We start from the raw sequence: 17,014 nt of genomic DNA, 5'->3' as shown, positions 1-17,014 counted from the left end.
AGTACAAAATGAGCAAAATATAACCTTTACAAACATATAAATGTTCGCAAAACATAATAAAACGAACTGGTCACCGCCAACTCCTCACAAAGTTACATTTTTATGATAATTCTTACAACTTGTACAAATAAATATTGGGACTAGAGGCTTGTAAACACGACGACACATCAAGCTACACAAAACCAGTATAAACTGACCGTCGAATGTGCGGAAAGACCATACAAAGCAAGACCATGGTAAACTGGTTGTATAGCTAGGCATGTGTATGTTTATATATGTAACCAGTTGCTTATTCTATGTAGGTATATGTGTCTTTAATTTAAAGGAATTCTGTTCATTCATAGTCTATGAATAGAAATGCTGCATAGCATGGCGATACGGGTTTTTAAGTTGTGTAGCCAAATTATGTATTTTCATATTATTATCTACCTATTTCTGTTTATAATATGTATGAAATCTCAGATTTTTGGAAATGCGATATAAAATGATATTCGACATATAGTATGTAATAAACAAATAGTTCGAATATAAGTTGAATAACTAAAACTCAGTCCAAATTATTGTAAGGTTGGAAAATATTTCAATGACGTCTCCCGCCTTGAGCGAGGCGAGAGGCAGTGTCAGACTCTTACTGACTAAAAACCACCCCGTTCCTACTCTTGCTTTGCAATCCGGAGCCCCGGTAAACACTAGGTAGTCCTGCAGCTCCGAAATTAGTCCCATAATTCTACAGTTTTGCGCAAAGCAACACTTTCGATTCTCGTTGAACCCCTAACGCAAAAAGGAGTGTTTAAAGATTTGTTATTTATATTACTATCCGCCGTACTCAGAGTCATTTAATGGTTACTTAACACATTCCTTAGCAATTGTTTTCCATACAAAATCGTTACTAAGGAATAGTTTAAGTAATCATTAAATGACTCTGAGTACGGCGGTATGACCTCTAACTAGAAATGCAACTGCGTCATACTTGTTTTTAAAGTGCTATCTGTATAAAAATCAACTGCATTCTGTATAAACAGTAAACCGACGAATCTTATCATATCGCCCTTGTACTTATCAGGTGTTGCTTCTGTTATATTTATGTATGTATATTAATAATAATCTATTGAGTGCTAATCGATACCTACTTTCGACTGACAATGTCGTTGGTGCAAAGATACCCGTTTGTTTGGGGATTTTTTGTAGAAAACTTGACTTGCAATGTAGTATATAGAAATAATGTATCAATCAGTAACCTTAAAGTAAATTAATCGAAACAAGAGCGCGTTCGGCGATTTGATTGGTTGGTTTATTCGAGCCGGCCAATCGGAGCGTCGAACGCGCTCTCGTTTCCATTACTTTAAACGTAAAGCAAACTCATATTAAGGGTACTGGACTATTTATTAAGATTGTTAGAAAGGATAATAATCGATATACACATACATAAAAGAAGATCCCAGCCGAATTTAGAACCTCCTCCTTTTTAGGAAGTCGGTTAAAAAGTGAAATACCTATCTAAGTAGGTTTAGTTGCTGAACGTTAGACGTTTCGATAAACCTATTGGAGACCGCGTTGCTCTCACATTGGAATCACATTGTACAATGTAATGATAATTTCATAAAATTCCAAGAATTCCGAAGTAAATTGTAAATAACAACAGATGGCTATAAAACACAAATCATGCAAGGCTTCATGCACAACAATCTACTTTAAACTATCTACAATAAAGTTTAATTCAGCTTCTTTACACATCGAAGCAATTTACAACGCTGCTCTAGCACTACTACAAGACTAAAACATTGATTATTAAACTCATTAGTAACAAAAAAATAAACATTTCAAATTAGTAAAATTAGAAAAAAAACAACAAAAATTTTTAGAAAAATAAAACTGCTTACAGTGATTCAAAAAAGTTCATCTGATCTATGGGGTTGGTACTGGTTGTGGGGGAATAAAAAAAAACAAAATTAGTGCACAAAAAAAAAAAGAAAAATTAAAAAAAAAATAGGAATGATATTATCGTTGTTATTCACTGGGGTTCCGTCGCGATCCGTGTGATACCGTCACCTTGTGAACCAAAAAAAAAGCGAAGCAAGAGGTCCCATGAAGCTTAAATTAGATACTCTTAAAAAAAACTTTAAAAATAAACCCCCAAATAAGCTTCAAGGCTCTACTTTATTAGTTGAGAGGATAATCTCCTTTTAAGGGTGATTAGATTCGCAAAGAAAAGAGTAAATTGGGAGACATTTTGTTTGTATTTGAAATCGGATGCTTTCATCTTCACTTTGCCGTTTCCAAATACTCATATTGTTTGCCAAAATGCCCAACGATCACTAATAAAGTAGAACCCAAACAAAATCGCAAAGTAAAACTCAAAATTGTATCCTACAAAATGAAGCGAGTTGTCCCAAAAAGGTTTTCACCCTTCAAATGTTGTGTAAACAAAAATAACCGTCAATGATCATTGTTCGCAAACAATACACAACCGAAACAATGGTTTCGCTAAACCAATCAATTAGTTGGCGGTCCAAATATCGGACACTTTTAATGAATTTCAAACGACCGACCGTACTGCAAAATGGAGGCGTAGAAAGTTGTGTACGGAACGGAATTTCTAACTATTCAACTTTTTAATTGTTTAAAGTAATTGTTTTGGAAACTTGAATTGGACAGGTATGAACTGAACTTGTGTCTAGCTTGTAGATACCTTCGATAATTCTTTACCTATCACAATTTACTTACAGATGGAATATTATAATTAACTCAAAAACGCCATCTCATTAACCAACAATGATCATTGACAGTAAAATTGCACGTAAACCTACAACACGTTCTACATCACACAGTGTAACATGTCCCGTAACGTGTAGCGTAACACGTAACACTGCAACAGTTGGCAGACGTACCTGCGCGCGGCCCAGAAGAATCCAGCTGAGTCTACCGGCTCCAGCAATCGAGGTGTGGACGAGCCGAATGCGAAGGCCGGCCGGGGAGCGGAGCGAGCGGCTCGCTGCCGCTCCAGCCGCTCCGTCCGATCGCGTTCGCGTTGCAGCAACGCCTCGCGGCGCGATATTGATGCCTCCCATATCGCGCGCTTGCGTTCTTCAACCTGGAACAAGTAACACATTTTGTTTAGATTTTGCAGAAGAATTTAAAAATAAATTAGAACTTGTGACTAGTAGAATTTACGATTAGTCAGTTACTAGTCCCATTCATAATATAACATGACCCCTTAAACAGCTTATTGTAATGTACTGGAATAAATTCTAGACAATTTACTAATTGCATCTCAATCAAACTTTGTCAGACCTCACATTGAATTCTTTGCTCAGCATTCAACTTGATAAACAAAGTAAAAGATTTTTCCTTATTATTTTATTATCTACTTACTTACCACTTACAAAAGATTATCTTTAGGAAAAGTACCTACGAAATACGATCAAAGTGTCTAAAAGTCAGATATTCTAGAAAAGGAGTGGCGAGATAAACACCCAATAAATTGCATTTAACAGTCGCTTTAATCGATTTTAATGTACGAAAGTTGTTTCGATTACATTTATTTGCCTAGATAAACATTCGATTAGGAAATTGCTAAGTAATAGTTGTCTCAGCCTTTTTGGGTGTAACACGAGAAGTTCTGAATTGGAATATTCTGGAATAATCCGGAATTTTCGGTGATCGCGGTCGGCTTAAGCCTTACATATTGCAAAGATTACCCTCTTTTGGTCTGACAGGTCGCTCGCTTGATAAATAATTGTCTATTTGCCATAAACCACTCTGTTTAGGCCACGGATAAATCTGTCCATTATTATGGACCAGTGCTGTAAACTTAGCTATTTATAAGGCTCCAACTTGATTCTAAAATAGACACTATAAATGTCGTAATAAGGGAGTATTTAGCCCGACCTAATTTCTGCAACACTGCGATATTTTGCATCTATTGTATAGGAGATTTAACCTCGTATAATATTTCGTTAAAACAAGCTTCATGTTTTAGCCATGAATCATTTCGAAGAGGTTTATGCAGGTGCTGTTTAGTTTCACTAGGATTGAACTTTGCGCATGTTCTACAATCACCCATCAACCTAACCGATTCACTTATAGGACTTATTTACTTATAGATTTTATCCCCACAATTTTTTCCAAAATAATCAACACGGATTCTCAGGTGTTACTATCGATCTTCTTAACGTATATTTTATCCCATAGATCTCTGTATACCTTGTTCCTGTCCATCTACATCTAGGCCTACTGAGTTATTAACATATTCCAATCATTTTTAGACTTTAACATCTTACGCTGAGAATTCAATTTCGTACTTAGCACGAGAGTCTAGGTATATAGCTATCTCAGTCACATTTGCGTCGATAATTAGCTTCAATTTGCACTACAATACGCGGTAAACACTATGATGTCAAACGTAGAAGTCAAATCATCTGTAATAACGTCTAATAGACTTTGTACTGCATCTATTGTCTTAGTCACATATTTGTAATGATGTTCTTTATTATTGGAAGCAACTAGACCATTATAGTTTGAAACTAATGACTTTACAAGTCTCCATGGTCCATTTGCACCTATTATTCTTTTAAGAAGGTTACTAGGAGTCGCCGTTATTCATACGTTGATTCTCTCGTTTTAAAATTCTGGGAGCATTTCTCAAAATAATCTTAGATTTAGAGAAGCCTAAACTAAAAGCATTGGAATGGCAAAGAATGGCTTAAAAGACACCTCTATAGACCTCCTATTCTATCATATAGATCTCTTTGTATAATAATAAAGATATCACGCACTACCCGAGGGAACCTTGACCACGAATGGAGATGTCAATCAAGGCTGCCCAAGGTCAAGAATAAATAGAAGTTCAAGGTACAAGTCCGGTTCAATTTTACAACTTCCTGCGGTAAGAGTTACAAGATTGATTTTTGCAGTAAACAAATGTGTTGTTGGTCTACAGATACTTACGTCTTATTGAGAGAAGACACGTAATGGTGAAGTCTCTCAAAGTATCTTACTCAATTCATTCACAAGATTGTTCTTCCTTATTTAAGAGCAAATATCCTGGGACCCATCGTCGGTACAGCTCGGGACCCAAGAGCTAAACTGACGCGGCACTACACTGAGGATATCCCAGACATCAGCCTGTACGAGATTAGGATGGCTCTCAAACAGCTTAAAAACAACAAGGCGCCGGGCGATGACGAAATCACGTCGGAACTTCTGCGAGCGGGTGGAAAACCGATACTTTTAGTCCTCCAGAAGCTATTCAATTCCGTCATACTCGAGGGAACCACGCCGGTAGCATGGCAACGGAGTGTGGTGGTTCTGTTCTTTAAAAAAGGCGACAACTGTCTGCTAAAGAACTACAGACCTATCTCACTTCTGAGCCATGTGTATAAGCTGTTTTCGAGGGTCATCACGAACCGTCTCGAACGCAGGCTTGATGACTTCCAGCCTCCCGAACAAGCCGGATTCCGAAAAGGTTTCAGTACCATAGACCACATTCATACGCTGCGGCAGATTATACAGAAAACCGAGGAGTATAACTTGCCACTATGCTTGGCGTTTGTGGACTATGAGAAAGCCTTCGATTCAATCGAAACCTGGGCGGTGCTGCAGTCTCTCCAGCGGTGCCACATCGACTATAGATACATCGAGGTTTTGAAGTGTTTGTATAACAACGCCACCATGCGCATCCGACTCCAGGAAGAGACTACGAGGCCAATCCAGTTGCGGAAGGGCGTGAGACAGGGAGACGTTATATCTCCGAAACTGTTCACGAACGCACTGGAGGACGTTTTTAAGCTCTTGGACTGGAGCGGACGCGGCATCAACATTAATGGCGAATACATCACTCATCTCCGTTTCGCCGATGACATAGTCGTAATGGCAGAGTCGCTGGAAGAGCTGAACACCATGCTCAGCGACCTCAATACCGTTTCCCAACAGGTGGGCCTTAAAATGAACATGGACAAGACGAAAATCATGTCAAATGTCCATGTTGCACCTATACCGGTTGTCGTTGGGAACGATATACTCGAAGTTGTAGACCACTACACATACCTGGGTCAGATCATCCAGCTAGGTAGGTCCAACTTCGAGAAAGAGGTCGCTCGAAGAATCCAACTCGGATGGGCAGCATTTGGGAAGTTGCATGAAGTCTTCTCGTCAAAAATCCCGCAGTGTCTGAAGACCAGGATGTACAACCAGTGTGTGTTGCCAGTGATGACGTACGGTACCGAGACATGGTCCCTAACTGCTGGCCTTTTAGAAAGGCTCAGAGTCGCCCAGCGCGCGATGGAGAGAGCTATGCTCGGAGTATCTTTGCGCGACAAAATCCGAAATATGGAAATTCGCCAAAGAACAAGAGTTACAGACATAGCTCTCAAAATATGCAGGCTGAAGTGGCAATGGGCAGGCCACGTCGCTCGGAGGACTGATGGCCGCTGGGCCAGGAAGGTGACTGAGTGGCGACCGCGGACCGGAAGACGCAGCGTGGGCAGACCTCCCACTAGGTGGACCGACGACATCGTCAGAGTGGCGGGGAGCCAGTGGATGCAGGTGGCGGCTTGTCGTTCTACGTGGAGGACCAAGGGGAGGCCTTTGTTCAGCAGTGGACGTCTCTCGGCTGATGATGATGATGATGATCCTGGGACCTTCAGATGCAATAACTAGATACGTTCAGTCTTTGCGAGTACTCCTTAATAGTTAGTGCAGTAGAAATCTAAGCGTCCATTTTGTTTTGAATTAACCATTTATGTCAGGGATTCGATAAATATAATAAAATCCTTATCCAGATTTGGAACTACGTGTAAAATATTCATAAAGTATCAATAAATCGATACTTAACACTCATGCAACATTGTCGTTAAACGGATTACAGAGATAAATAAAAATGAAACAAAATATAGGCCGATTGATATAAAATAGGTAAGGAAATATAGATGATCATCTAGCGTCATAGATAAGCTTAGCGGTAATTTTAAATACGAAATCTTTGAAAGAAGTGAATAAATAGAAAACTGACTTTTGAACAATCCCATCATTTGTCATGGCGCGGCGTTTAATTCCTCCAGCTGGCACATATCTTTCCGAGCTAGCCAAATGTCGTGATCGATGAAGGCAAGACCCTCCAAATAAACCATGATCTCATCACAACTCCACTTTTCAATAAGTATGGATTTCATTAATGCGTAACCGAAACCACAACTGGTACGAATAAATCCTCAGTGAATCACTTAACAAAAACCTTCCAAGGGCCTGATAAGGAAATAGCGCGCGTAAGCCGATATCTCCGTTCGGCTTGACCGGACGCAACCGCTGATCCAGCAACAGCGGCTCGGCAAACAATATAAGATTATGAACACGCCTTAGATTTTAGATCTATCAAGACAAGCAGACCAAATCTACAACATAAACTATACTAGAGAGATAAAAAATATAAAAACACAGGAAGCGGCTTTGAGAACACGTGTAAAGAACGCGTGGCTACGCTTGACTGAGAGACTAAAAATTATAAACAATTTTAATTAAGACATGCCAAACCGTCTAGGAACGAATGTCGTCATAATGAATCTCTCTGATTGCGGTTTAGAATACAAAATGCTGCTCTTCCGCCTACACACGCACCATTGTAAGATACTGCAGGTAATCCATGCATGACAGCCGACAGGCGTGGATAGATGACCTTAGCACGTTATTAACATACAGGTGAATGCCCCACCTCTGCCGAGTGCCGCATAATCCATTATTCCAAGATTAATGGCAGAGGATGGGTTGGCCTTGGCCCTATTCGTTGCCAGGACCCGACGAAGGCTGTATCCAAGCAGTAAGCAGCAACATTGTACGAAATGTAAGTACTTCTTAAATGGATGTCTCCAAGATTTGGAACAACAGGAAGCATGCATCATCGCTCGTTCGGTTCGCTTGGCACGCCACGAGCGTTTAAACAACATTATTAATGCAAAATATTCACGGAATCTTTTCTCACATGTTTTGAATATGCTGAATACGGGTAATATGTGTTCGTGAGAGAAATGGAATAATTCGACAAAAAATTTGGAATAACGAGGTTGACATGCGAGGTATGGGATTGTTTCAGATTATGTATTTATTTGTTGGATAAATTAAAGGATCTTTCCTACATGAAATGCCTCTGCAATTTTGCTAATACGTTTATATACAGACATAACTTACGAGGACGTCGTTAAAATTAGAACATCGTCTCATCAGCGTCTTCAAAACACTACGTTAATTAGCATCTACCACCTCAAGGTCATTATCAGACACATGGTAATCTTCATGTTATTTTAGCACACCGCCCCAATTTGCCAAGTATGTCAGTGTCATGTTTTTATCGCTCAAAATTGTCTAAAGTCGGTCATTTTTCTGACATTTTATTTTTACTTTTACGTAGCTGACATTTTGCTTTTAAAATGACAAGGGGAAGGTGAGACAATTATGTCTGTATCAGGTTGCATTGTAAGTAGAGGGTACACGATAGGGGGCGTTGTTATAATAAAGCCACCCACCGCAGTGTTCCCTCCAATTTTACATTTAAACAATGAATTTTTAAAGTTTTCCATTCCTAGCATCATTTGAATGGGGGTTCGGGACTTAATACACCAATATTTACGACTAGACCAACGGATCGATTTATTTCTTTTTTGGGCATACTATTTTAGGCATACGATCGTTATAATACAGTTCTATGAAAGTATTGAACCACTCAGCCCAAGAAGAGGCAGGAAGTGCGACCATCTATTTGATGTTCATTGAAAAATGTGCCGAGAATTCGGTTGTTCCGCTTACGCCAAAGAACTCCAATAAAACTTCTAGTTTATTTATGGATCAAAATGTTTGTGTTGATTTAATCGCCTTTTATGACTTCTGGGAGATTTTTCTTGGTTAAAATTGATTGTTGGTTGGCGTTTTATCTCTTTAGAACGGTTGGTTCAATTTATTCAGGCGGATTTTTAAATATAAATGTTATCTCGTTTGTTTGGAGTAGGTATACGATCTTTGTGTACTTTTATTAAATCATTAACAAATATTTTCTCTTCTCTAATTAAAATAAAAATAATTTCAGTAACCTCATCCTTCATATCGTTTTTCACACAAACAATAATGAAGAGTTACGTTAATATATTCCCAAATAGAGAGAAAAATAATTGGATTTCGCTACCTACAACATTTTCAATTAATGTTGTGTCTGACAAACCTCTTATCTTTAATCAAATCGTCCTTTATCACGTGGGATGTAATACCATCACGTACGATATGTGGGTGTACGAAATTACACCTGCGCCTTGCGGGATTAGGCGGATTAGGCATAATTTGAGTTGAACGGAGGCCCTAATGAAAGTTCTAAGAAAAATATAGCTGATGACAAATGCAAAATTGACATCGGCACGTTAGCATCCCAGGGATTGGCAGATGTATACCAAACTTACCTTTACTTACCAATCTATCTATATTTACCTATATTGGTACAACAAGAGCCATTGTTGTGACAGAAGGTATTACCAAATACCATTTAACAGAATTGCAACATAAAAAAAGCCAATAACTCCTTGCTCGACTCGTAGATTAACGAGAAAATCCCATGCACAGCAGTCGTACTAAGGACCACATCAATAAACAAGACACTCAGTGTTTTGAAAGCAGACAAATAATCCACATTAAAAAAGAATGCGACACACGACAGGAATGCAAGCAAGATATTAAAGCCTAAACCACAATAAACACAGACAGAAAAACATTCTAAAAACGGAAGCGAGCGCGTAAAAACAAAACATTGACTACGCTATACATTTCGACTTTGTACACAGCATTGGCCGTACGTAGAGTAGTGCGATACGTGAGTATGCGAACAACGCCCACAAGGGTTGAACGACTGCGGTAAAGTGTCGAGACTAGATGTAGTTGAGAACACTAGGCTTCAAGAATGCGCCATTTTCTTACAGCTTCCTCGTGACGTCAGCCTTTTCCGATTTATGGCGACTTGTGTTTTTGTTAGTGTCTGGATAGCTTTCTTCTCAGTTGAACTTGGCGTGAGCAATTGATTCTTTAGGATATTCGCTTATTCTTGTACTTTATATTTGTTAGACTTTAATATAATACATTTAATGGTTCTTCGGAAGCGATCATATTACTTATTCCACCAACGACATTATCAATTCCATGGAGATAGACTGCCAATACTAGGGTTAAAAATATTAACCCAGGGTTTGTTTATTTTCCAGATAGAACCAAGATATTTGAGCTCAGTAGTCTGAAGTTTAGAGACGTACAATTTAGCCCACACAACGAGCACAATCCAAGTTATGATCACATTGTCGAGCACGTTATGAAACAGACCTTCCAGATTAGATCCCTTCTATACAACATGGAATTTCTCCGGCAACAATATTTCTTTCGGCGTCATAACTCGTTTCTTGAGCAGACGTTATCGGTGAGGTCTCATGCCAACTAGTGCTACGAAACGTTTGATAATTCACTATCTTTTTTATACATTTTCGTCGTTAAAACTACGTCATATACTATCGATACCACTGCAGTTTGACAGCAATGTATCTACTTTAAATTCCTTTCTAGAAGCCATTTCGATGTCAATTTTTACTTTTTGTTCTTGCATGCTCATTATCGCTTGTCTACATTCATTAATCAGATTAGCTTTGCATGGCTATTCATTCCAGATGTTTCAACTCTTCTTTAGTTTTGGTTGATTGCTTCCATCGTGTTGTGGATCGGGTTTAAAAATAGCGTAGACGTTAATTACTTGACCAAATAGTTTTAAATCTCAATGTGAATATGTTGTAGATAGTTATTCTAGTGCCTAATTGTACTCACTAAATAATATCTAGTAAACTAATTAGGCCAGTGAGGTTTTAAAGAAATTATCTAAAAATTCTACGAAAAACGCAAATTTTACGAACAAACAGTAAATTTTTGCAACGTCCTTGAAATACTTTCTTTTATCTCGGTCTAAATTCATCTTATCTGGTTTGCGTTGAACCAATACAAAGATGGTTGTGCATTTAAAGTAGGTTTTAAAACATTTGCATTTTGCTCTTTGCTGAAAACTATTTGCAACAAATTCCTGAACCAGATTTCTCTTTGTGAAATTCATTTTCAGTTTGTTCTGCATGTTTTACTTTAAGTTTACTCAAGACTTTAATTACAATTAACTAAATACAATTTTATTTCGTATTTTGCTTACCGGGGGTTTGTGGTCTTCCGTGTTTTTAGTCCAGCGCATCTTGCACTACTTTATTTCTAATTAATATTTCTATTTACACTAACGAGCACGCTATCTCACGCCATTGTGTACTATCTAACACTTTTTCTTCCACTTCAATTACATTGAAAGCTTCACTCACTTTTTAATTTACTGCATTATTTAATATTATTACAACTACACTCACGATAACACTACAAAGCTGTGAAATGGTATTTCACAAAATACTAGCTGGTCGTGCCAATAAACACAAAACCAATATCGCACTTCCTACTTCAAATTTACAACTATAGTCTCGGTAGCGAAACTTGTCTATATATAAAGCAACAATAGAAACATTGCTACAGCTTCTGCGGTATTTTATATCGTCATTGTATCGACGTAGTCAATCGGAAAGCCGGCTTAGCGGCTCAGACGCGCCACTTTAAAGCCACACCGCGACCACAGAGCAATTACTTGTCCACCAACAGAACTGAATATTCAAGTGCACTTACTGACTGATTCACCTGCAAACAAATTTAATATATCAAGAAGGTGAAGTAAATCATAGAAGATTTATTTTTACTTATTGTTTTGTTAAGATTTTTGGTTAGATTGCAAAACAATGAAAAGAATCTGAAAGGGATTGTAATCAATTTCTTTCAACCTTAAATGTGTATGTGAAATTGTGAATTAAGTAAAGAAGTCGAAATTAGGAAGCACAATATTTGTAAAATCTAAATGAAAGAATAATCACGAAAAGCACACGATCACGAATCAATGTCCCGTCTGTAACTAACTAGTCAGTTATTCGAGTAGTCCTGAAGGAAGTGGCCTCCCTATTTTTGTCGACTCCTTGACGCATGGCGTAGAGTTAATTTTAAATTATTTTTGATGCGTGGCGTGTGTATTTTAGTAGAGCTCTAGCCTATGAATGTTTGACTTTAAGTAGTTTAAAGTAATTTTGATGTTGGTGAGTTAGATCTATGTGTGGGGTCTGAAGTGATCGTGGTAGAGGGGGATATTGCTAACAAATATTCTACATCTGTCTAGAATTATGAATTAGAAGCTCAAGAGGCCAAATGGTTGTATGACGGGGTCACCAATTTAGCAGTCAATGGTGTCTGATTCCACATGAATGATCGATGACCGACAGGTGATATAAAAAGCGGTGAAGGAGTGAAGCTATAATTTGACGTGTTTGATGGATCGATGTCAATGCAATTACGGTACCGATAGTAGTCTGGTCACCGGGTTATATTAAAATCGATTTAGTTGTGTATTTATTATGCAGCAGCTATAATTAATTTTCAAATCAATAATGTCTACACGCCAGGTGCGTGTGTAACTTGTAGGCTTTTATAGAATGTAATACCAGTTTATAGTGCTTTCATTTTTCATACGTTTTGTTTGAAAGATTCAAACAATAAGTTATTCTTCAAAAAATATCACAAAGTGTTAACGGCGTCCTCCTCAACCAAAAGTTTAAAATTCTGCAGACGGAAACACAAAATTTGGTTTCAATAAATTAAGCTGTGACACTGCTTTCAATCAATCCAATAAAAATAAGGATGATGATAATAGCTACCACAATGCTTAATAACGCAGGAGAATAATTATTTTTGAAGAAACATCCTAGTAAATAATTTTATATTTCCATATGAAGACCGTATGATCAAAACACTAATTATACTTACATAAACATCTGAACCAAATAAACAATTAATTTATCAAACAGCCAATGAATCAGTAGTAATAATCATTGCAAAGTGACAATTAAAACAAATATATCGGTTCCAACCAATTTATAATCCCTTTAGGCAGTTTTAACTAATTCTGTTGCTTAATTTAATGGATGAGAAACATTAATAACCGTTGGAAAGGTAAACATTTGTAGGGTTAGCTGAAAAGTAGGGCGTTAAGTAATTGTGGGGGTTTATGTATAACATTACAAATTCCGTTGTAGAGGAAATTAAGTAATAAGTATAGTTTACAAACGCAAAGTTACGTGATGATGACTGGATAATTTGGTGTTGAGTTTTGGTGGTGAAGTTTAAAGGAATAGGGATAATATTTTAAGAGACGAAAGAGTATAGGCAAGAGGTTGCTGTTTGTTTATTTGTGAGTTCAATGTTCTCATCTGTATTTATATCGGTTCGTTCAATTTCGCCGTGATTCATTCTAAAATATATGCTGTTTATTATTTTTTTACGAATACCTATATGATTTTTAATTTTCACTACACATTCCCTACAAAATCATTAACAAAGCCGAGTTACTATCGAAATTAATCTCATCAACAAAAAAAAAAACATGGCATGCGCACACGCATCGTACTCTACTCGTAACTCGCACGAGTTGGCGCATGACCTCATTGACAATAGAGCAGTTATGTAACGCTGACCTGGTCACCTGATGTACCATTGTGTTTAGATAAACGAGTTCAGATCGACATGATAACGTGGAATTTTGTTGGGAAAACGAGGATATGCGAGGAAGAGTTAAATTCTGTGAAGGGAATTGAGGATTTTTGTGGTTGCCATTCTGTCTCATAAAGTTCACATCTCATAAAGTATCCCAATACTGGACATGATTCGAATATGGCATCATGATACAAATACCTTTGCGGAAAAACAAAATAAAGAGCACAATACATATGCTCCCGATCTGAGAATCATACCAGAAGCCCAGTGATCTGTAGTCACATTAACTAGGTGCGATCACTTAAGGTACGTCAAAGGGAATGTAACCGGTAAATACCAACTACGTAGGCAAATTAATATGTTCTACAAACATAAAAGGTTGTAATGATCTTAATCAGACTGCAGAAACAGTTATAATTACACCCATCACAAAAATTTGGATGTCGCATTTAGCGGATCCCGCCAAGCGTAGTAATTACATATTACGTTGTCCCCTAAGCATCATTAAATGCAACCATTAATTGGGAAAGACCCATGTTCAGCGGTGCAGATGTGGGTATCCAAATAGTTGGACTAGGATTTCTGAATGAAATGGAATACTTGAGAGGAAAAGTCTAGAATACTAGTAAAGTTGATTTTATAACTATTGAATAAGAGACTATTACTATAAGTACTATACTACCATCATTGAGTACCATAATATTAGCGGTGGTATCGCAAATATTATCACTCTTTATCAAATGGGACCAATATTTATGACTTACCTGGAAAGGTTACCTAACAATAAAGCATTACGTCATTACAAATCCATGATCGCTGGTTTTACCCAAAAAACTAAAAACAAAAATACAAATGCAAATGTTAAAGCTTCGGATACAGAGAGTAGGTAAGCAGATATGTATCACCATACCACGGTCAATAAGCATGTGATACATCAACTTGATAAAACCCCATAAACTAACCATAACGTTTCTAATAATGAAATGTTTACGGAGCTTTGAAGGATCGTTTTGTTTGCAGACAGAGGATAAGCCGTTGAAGTACTTAATGATATTAACGCGCCTTTCAGAATTAATGAAGTGACTTAAGACGGTGAGCCAAGTGAAAATTCTACCTCTACTTAAATTAAGACTGTTCTGAAGTAAACTTACTAAATGTAAATGATATTGAGGGTAAGTTAATTGAACGGGAATCAAATACTAGAACCTTTAGGGTATATTAGAGCAAAGTAATTTTGGAAATGTTACTTGGCATAAATGGACGAACACTTAATTATTTGGAGACAATATCTACAGTAACTAGTACTATAGATAATTATGATATTACTGACAGACACTACCAACTTTATAATTTACATTCCCAGAACACATATAAGAGACTCGACTAAACCAAGCAACGCAACGAGGAAAACGAGCAAAAAATATTTCAAGAGGATTAGAACAAATACCGAACAAATAGCTTAAACCATATGACATTGTTTTTGTAAAGGTCGCATCGCATAACTTATTTTACATAATGGTTCAGTATGACGCTAATTAGTCACATAGCACTGAACATTTAAAACTGATGCTGATCGAATAGAACACATCTCTAAGCATGACTTGTTCCTTTCGGAAGACGCGTTGGCAAACAGCCAATAAGATGTTCCGGATGCTAAGAAACGAAGGCGACTGTTCATCGACTATTCCTCATTAAAATAGGTAAACAAATAAAACTGTTGTTGAATAACTTTAAATGGCATACTTCAATAATAGCCCTGACATCACAAACGGGTTTATAATAACACTAATAATTGCGATAGGTCAAATAAAAAGAGCCTTGGAATTCCATTAATGGATTTGCTTAGGAATCTAATGAAAAAAACATGTGCGAAATCTTACTATTATTATAAACCGATGGATGTTTCATCTAGGTACGAAGAAATTAACGAGCGAACAAGTTTATACAGAAAAGACCATGGATCTAGAGAACACGTAGTGTATTTTTATCATGTTTATATTAATAAAATATTGTCTGAACTTTAAATAAACAGCAACAAAGTAATCTGTTAATAAATCAATATTTTGCTCATGTTAAAACAATCAGCGGTGTGCGTGGGAATGTGTGACGTCACGCTAGCAAGGACGTGTTATGTAAAGATGACGTACGAGCAAGTTGAGCATTCAACCAACATGAATAATGCGGATCTCACGAAATTTTATGAAATGCAATTTTTCATGTACTTCTTTCTGTAGAGGAGATACTTAAATAGCCTTTAAGAATTTAGTTCATACAATAAACATAGCCAGTGGCAAGTAAAAGTAGCTAATCAACCTACAGCGGTTAGAAGTATGCTAATTGGCACTCGTAATAAAGGTCTAAGGCACGTTACTCACTAGGCTGTTCTGACGTTAATGCCAATGTCGGTACCAACTTGCCTTATTCGAAGTATGCCATACTTTGTTCGTCAAGAAACTGTCGATTGAAGAGTGAGGTTGCGAACTTAGATATGAAGTGGCTTTCCATATTTAGATCTGTTATCATCATCCAGTTTTTACTTCCACATAAGGTACGTAGAATAGTTCTCATTTTTGCATTACCAAATCAGAAAACAGAAGGACATCCTGACAATCCTTCTTTTCGATCAATCTGGCGGCTCATACTTCGAACTTCCAACCAATTGGCTCTGTCAAAGCACAGCGGTTTATTGACCGCAGACTTGCCTGATTCGTTCGTTATCACCCTTATTGATTGCACAGACTAACCGCAAATCGATATTGCAGAACTTGTGTTAATATGTGAAGAGAAGATTGTGTGAATAGCCATATTGGGTAGGCTTGAAGATTGATGATCTGAGAACAATTTTATTGCTAGAGAAAGCCCTGGTGTTGTGAGAAGCATCGCAATTAATTAAGGTATATAAGGGTCGGACGTATTACCTTGAAGATGCCGCTCATTACTGTGAGATTGTGTACAATCTAATCACGGAAGAAATTCCCACCTTAATCCATGATAGTCTGTGTATAAGAAAGCATTTATAGCACAGCATCTTGCTGCGGATTGTGTAGCGGATTACTGGGGCTCCGGCTCGAAAAGCAGACGTAGGAATGGGGTGGTTTTTAGTCAGTAACGGGAGAAGTCATACGATGATTTCCCCCTCAAAATAATTTTTATTTAACGAATTGTTATTAGTTTTGTAAAATTCAAATTAATATATTCCGGCGCATCATGAACAGGAAAACTCAATTCATATGAGACGTGAGAATATCATCCCAATGTCTGTGGATTTTGACGTTTTTTCAAATACGATCAGATACTAAGCATGGTAGTGTGTGTAATGTTTTATTTATTGATTTAAGTAATGTACTTTATAAGCATTATTTTTGAAAAATATATGCGTTCTGCACTTCTC

General features: G+C 37.3%; 1 protein-coding gene across 12 annotated transcripts in view; it reads right to left on the bottom strand.

The window, feature by feature from the left end:
• LOC118278271 (MAP7 domain-containing protein 1) overlaps window positions 1-17,014 on the bottom strand; it is a 72,170-nt gene that overhangs the window by 29,689 nt on the left and 25,467 nt on the right. For 5 of the 12 annotated variants that reach the window (XM_035597486.2, XM_035597484.2, XM_035597478.2 and 2 more), the window contains exons 3-5: window positions 11,716-11,727; window positions 2,889-3,091; window positions 1,881-1,919 (exon numbers count right to left, since the gene is read on the bottom strand). In XM_035597486.2, the coding sequence (XP_035453379.2) occupies window positions 1,881-1,919; window positions 2,889-3,091; window positions 11,716-11,727 (254 nt within the window). The remainder of the gene's footprint in view (window positions 1-1,880; window positions 1,920-2,888; window positions 3,092-11,715; window positions 11,728-17,014) is intronic. The other 7 variants (XM_050700251.1, XM_050700249.1, XM_050700253.1 and 4 more) reach the window with 3 other exon arrangements.

The sequence above is a fragment of the Spodoptera frugiperda genome, chromosome 18 (genome assembly GCF_023101765.2).
Source record: "Spodoptera frugiperda isolate SF20-4 chromosome 18, AGI-APGP_CSIRO_Sfru_2.0, whole genome shotgun sequence".
NCBI classification, from domain to species: domain Eukaryota; kingdom Metazoa; phylum Arthropoda; class Insecta; order Lepidoptera; family Noctuidae; genus Spodoptera; species Spodoptera frugiperda.
Note: the sequence above shows the minus strand (reverse complement) of the source record. Positions and strands in the feature narration are given on the sequence as shown.